This window comes from Kryptolebias marmoratus, linkage group LG15, assembly GCF_001649575.2.
Source record: "Kryptolebias marmoratus isolate JLee-2015 linkage group LG15, ASM164957v2, whole genome shotgun sequence".
Taxonomy (NCBI): Eukaryota; Metazoa; Chordata; class Actinopteri; order Cyprinodontiformes; family Rivulidae; genus Kryptolebias; species Kryptolebias marmoratus.
In genome coordinates this window covers 233,706-238,068 of record NC_051444.1, presented here as the reverse complement: position 1 = coordinate 238,068, position 4,363 = coordinate 233,706, and the positions used below count along the sequence as shown (strand labels likewise).

The following is a 4,363-nucleotide window of genomic DNA, read 5'->3' as shown; positions in this document are numbered from 1 at the left end:
TCTTCATCTCTGCCACCACCTTCATCTCTGCCACCTTCATCTTCATCTCTGCCACCTCCAGCTCCTCCTCAGTTAGAAACACCGTGTCCAAACCAAACATCACCACAGATCTCTCACCATCCTGTGAACCTTCCTTTTCTTTCATAAATCTCCATGACACTCATCTCCACCCCCTCCACTCAAACCTCCATTCTTCTTCTCTGCAGAGGGTACCTCAACCTCTCCAGGCTCTCTTCCACCTGCTCCCTACTCTCACTACAGATCAAAACTTATAAGCAAACCAATCCTATGAAATGATAAAGGGCCACAACATTATTGTGAATATACTTAGTACAATTATTGATTACCTTTTAATTTGGTGGTTTTGCTTGCACCGAGTATCTCCAGGACTTTGGTCCAGGATCCTCTGGTCACCCCACGGCCTTTAGTTGTCATGAGAACAATGGACCTGGTGGAAACACGGCAGTCTTTCTGTTGGTCTAATATTGGCTGTATGTATCCTTAAACTTTAAGATCTGTCTAATTCCTGGAACCGTAGACTCTGTTTTGGTTCTAAAAGGAGTTGAAAACAATCAGAGAAGTTGTAAGTTTAATTTTTTATTTCATTCAGTTTCTTTGAGAACTCTGAAGTCATCTGAAACAGAACCATCCTGCCATAGAGAACATTAGTGTGAAGAGCAGGACTCTTTTTCCCACTGCCATCAAACTCCTTAACAGCTGACTGAAGTCTACAAACATGTTCAGCCTCCAGCTTCAACAGGTTGAGTCGTGATTGCTCTGTTCTTAATAGGAAATATTAACTGCATAATAAATAAAGTACACCTATGTATTGAGGTTCCCTAACTCCTGTATTGCCGTAGTTTTCATATAAATTTCATATGACAACATAACAAATCTCCTGAAATTCTGATCTGGCTTTTGGTGTGCAACCCAAAATTAACACCCTGGAGTCTAAAAGCGTGATGTAACAGTAAATAAGAGCAGAGGAGCTGCTGCTCACCCATCTCTTAGTCCATGAACATAATTCTGGATCTGTGCAGGGACACCCTGTAAGATGGAGCTCTTGAAACCTTTGGTGTCCACGATGTTTCCCTGATGTCCATCAACTACTGTCAGGTGAACTCCATCTTCTGCTTGAAAGAACTTCCTGCCGTTCACCTGAAACAACAAATGCTTTCAGTTAAACAGGATTTACTTAGTGACCCATCTCTGACGTCCTTCAGAGGATCAAACACGTCACAAATATTAGGCTAAAATGAGTTTTGGTTTATAAGTACTTGAAAACACAAACTAAGAGTTCATTAGTTTGTTTAAAAAGTTGCTTTGCACCATCATGGAAATCAAGAAGGTTTTATTAAAGCAAAGTTTGTAAATATGCAGCGGCTATCTGTGGGAAACATCCATCCATCCATCCATTCATCTTCTTTACCCTCTTCTCCTCTCCGGGTCATCTCCAGCAGTAACTGGGTGGGACGACACCTGGACAGGTCTCCAGTCCATCACAGGGACACACAGAGACAAACAAGCATTCACCTTTTCACTCACACTGAGGACAGTTTAGAGTTTCAGTTGAACCTGTAAACCCAGGCGTACACAGGGAGAGCATGTAAACTCCACCCATCCACCTTCTTGCTGTGAGGCGACAGCTTTAACCGCTTCTCTACCGTGCCACCGCAGGAAGTTAAAAAATGGAATTCTGGGTACTTTTCCTGGACGTCAACGCAGGTTCCCATGATTCCAACCTGCTATATAAACTGATTTTTTAGGATGGCCTTGCCAGGTAAGAGATCACAAATTCAGCAGCTGTAACCAAAACTGTAGCTGATTTATTTACAATAATGGACCAGAAAGATGTCTGCACCAAATGTTTTCTAATGAAAGGATAATAAATAACTGTGTTTACTCTTTCATTTGTCATTATCTGTCTGCAGACTGGCAGATGTGGAAATTATGGATGTGAAGTTTTAAAAATAACTATTTACATGAATCAGAAGCTCTGACAGCTACAAAAACATGTTTCAGCATAATTAGATCATGTGAAGAATACCTCAGTGAAGGCAAACTCCTCCTTAATGTGGAAGAAGCGAGAACTGTACGAGTCCAGTTTGACTTCCAGGAAGTGCTCTGCTGAGTTCTGAGGGAAAACAAACAGAAACAGGGTCAGAATTCAGACCCAGCATGCTCGGACCTGGTCCTGAACCCTGCAGAGACTGAACTCAGGACAGGCTCGTTCAGGTCCACTTGCTCAGACCTGTTCTGAATGTGGAGCGACTCCAGGCAAACACTGAAATGTTTTCTTCCACTGCAGGTTTCCAGAGAAAACATGGAGCTCAAAGCTGAAGACCGACTGTTTGTGTTTCCTGATGAATTCTGCAGCGACACGGAACATTTTTATTGGCTCAAGAATAAATATTTAAAGCTGAGCACATTAACTGATATTTTCCCTCCATTTGGAAAATAATATCTTTAATCACAAGAGAATGCTGAAATGCCAGAGTGGGCCAGCAGGGGGAGATAATGTCAACATTACCACCTGAGTGTGGTTAGTCTTCCACAAACCAAAACCTTTATGACACCAGGAATCAGTGAATCCCGCCTCGCCAGCCACTTGGTTCACGCTGCACCTGATCTTTACTCCACATAGAGACGGCTTCCTGTAGCTTTTTCAGGCTCAGCCCCATGAGTCCTATGAGCCAAGGCTTAACCACCAGAAAGTCCCCAGTGAGCTCCCCCCAGGTCTGGATCTAGGAGGGGGCCTTGGTTTCCCTGTTTTGGACAAGGTAACCTGTCTCCTGCAGTCCACCTTCATCCAGGTCTTCCAAATGAGAGTCCTGTTCTTGAGTGATGGATCGATGGACCTGAGCCTCGTCTGAGGTAATGAGGGCGTTGCTCCGGTCTGCCGTGGTGAAGAAGGATCTGAGCTGAAAGGCAAAGCTCTGAATTTACTGGTTCGGCTATGTTTCAACCCTCACCTAAGTTATTACGGTATGGACCAGGACTGACAGAACCAGATCCTGGATCCAAGTGTCTGAAATGAGCTTCCTCTGTAGGGTGTCTGTGCTCAGCCTTAAAGATAAGGAGGGAAGCTCCATCATCCAGGAGGAGCTCGGAGTTGAGCAACTGATCGTCCTTAATAAAAGGAGTCATCTGAGCTTGTTCAGACATCTGGCTGGGATGACTGCGGAGCAGTGGGGATACCTTGGGGTTTTCCTTCAGAACTTGTCACCTACACAGCTGACTTCTGATAGGAGGTTGAAGGTAGATAGATGGATGGAGTACTCACCAGGCTGGAGATGGGCATCTTCCTTGGCATGGGAACATCTACAACAGGCAGCTCAGCATGTTTGGGGTAGGTCCTGATTAAGCAGTTGCTCGGTGGACTTCCTTCTGGGATGATGGCTGTGATCTTTATCCTCTCACAGCCTTTCACAGAGCAGAAGGCAAACTGCTCCCTGTTATTATGGGCTTTAATCTTCAGGAAGAGCAGGCTGCAAGACACACAGGGCAACAACATCATGTTTGAAACATTGCTCTGATCTTAAAACAATATATTTCACTTGTTTGCTGAGACAAATCTGACTGTAGCCAAAGTGGATCCTTGGTTTATGGAGAAAAGGAATTTTCAACAATGTTTCCATCTCTGTACTTTTCATCTTTAATTGGACAAAAGTCATTGAAAAGTCTGACAATTTTGGTTCAAATTGTGTTTCTGCAGATGTAGTGAGAAATATGAAGATTTGCTGATTTTGCTTGTAGTCTGTTACGTGTTTGTTTTGATTGTTCCCACAGAACATCTCTGGATCACTGGAGTCCAGCGGCCTCCACAGTCACCAGATCTCAGTCCAATCCAGAAGCTTAAGGATGCGGTGAAGTGACAGATTCACATCAGGGATGTTTAAATGACAAATCTGCAGCAGCTGTGTGATGCTATCATATCAACAAGGGTCAAAATCTCTAAGGAACGTCTCCAACACCCTGATGGATCTTTACCACCAAGAATTAAGGTAGTTCTGAGGGCAAAAGGTGTCAGTTCAAAGGGGATCAATCAGTTTATTGATTGATTGGTTGTAATCTGTGGAAACCAGAATCCTGGCTGTTTGTCAGGAGTCAAACTCTTATTTCCCTCAGTAACAATCTGTAACTTTCATCTAATGTGTTTGTTCAGGATTTTCAGTAGATTTTCTGTCTGATCAGAGAATAATTTCCCTCCCTGTATACAGGTGCTGGTCATAAAATTAGAATATCATGAAAAAGTAGATTGATTTCAGTAATTCCATTTAAAAAGTGAAACTTGTATATTATATTCATACATTACATACAAACTCATATATTTCAAATGTTTATTTTGTTTAATTTTGATGAT

The 4,363-nt window shown here is 42.8% G+C and overlaps 1 protein-coding gene across 1 annotated transcript in view; it reads right to left on the bottom strand.

The window, feature by feature from the left end:
* Positions 1–347: 347 nt before the first annotated feature.
* LOC108251361 (cell migration-inducing and hyaluronan-binding protein) overlaps positions 348–4,363 on the bottom strand; it is a gene marked incomplete at its 3' end in the record, with an annotated part of 47,937 nt that continues 43,921 nt past the window's right edge. The window contains 4 exon segments of the mRNA XM_037979644.1: positions 348–448; positions 1,001–1,158; positions 2,048–2,134; positions 3,284–3,488. Of these exon segments, the coding sequence (XP_037835572.1) occupies positions 348–448; positions 1,001–1,158; positions 2,048–2,134; positions 3,284–3,488 (551 nt within the window).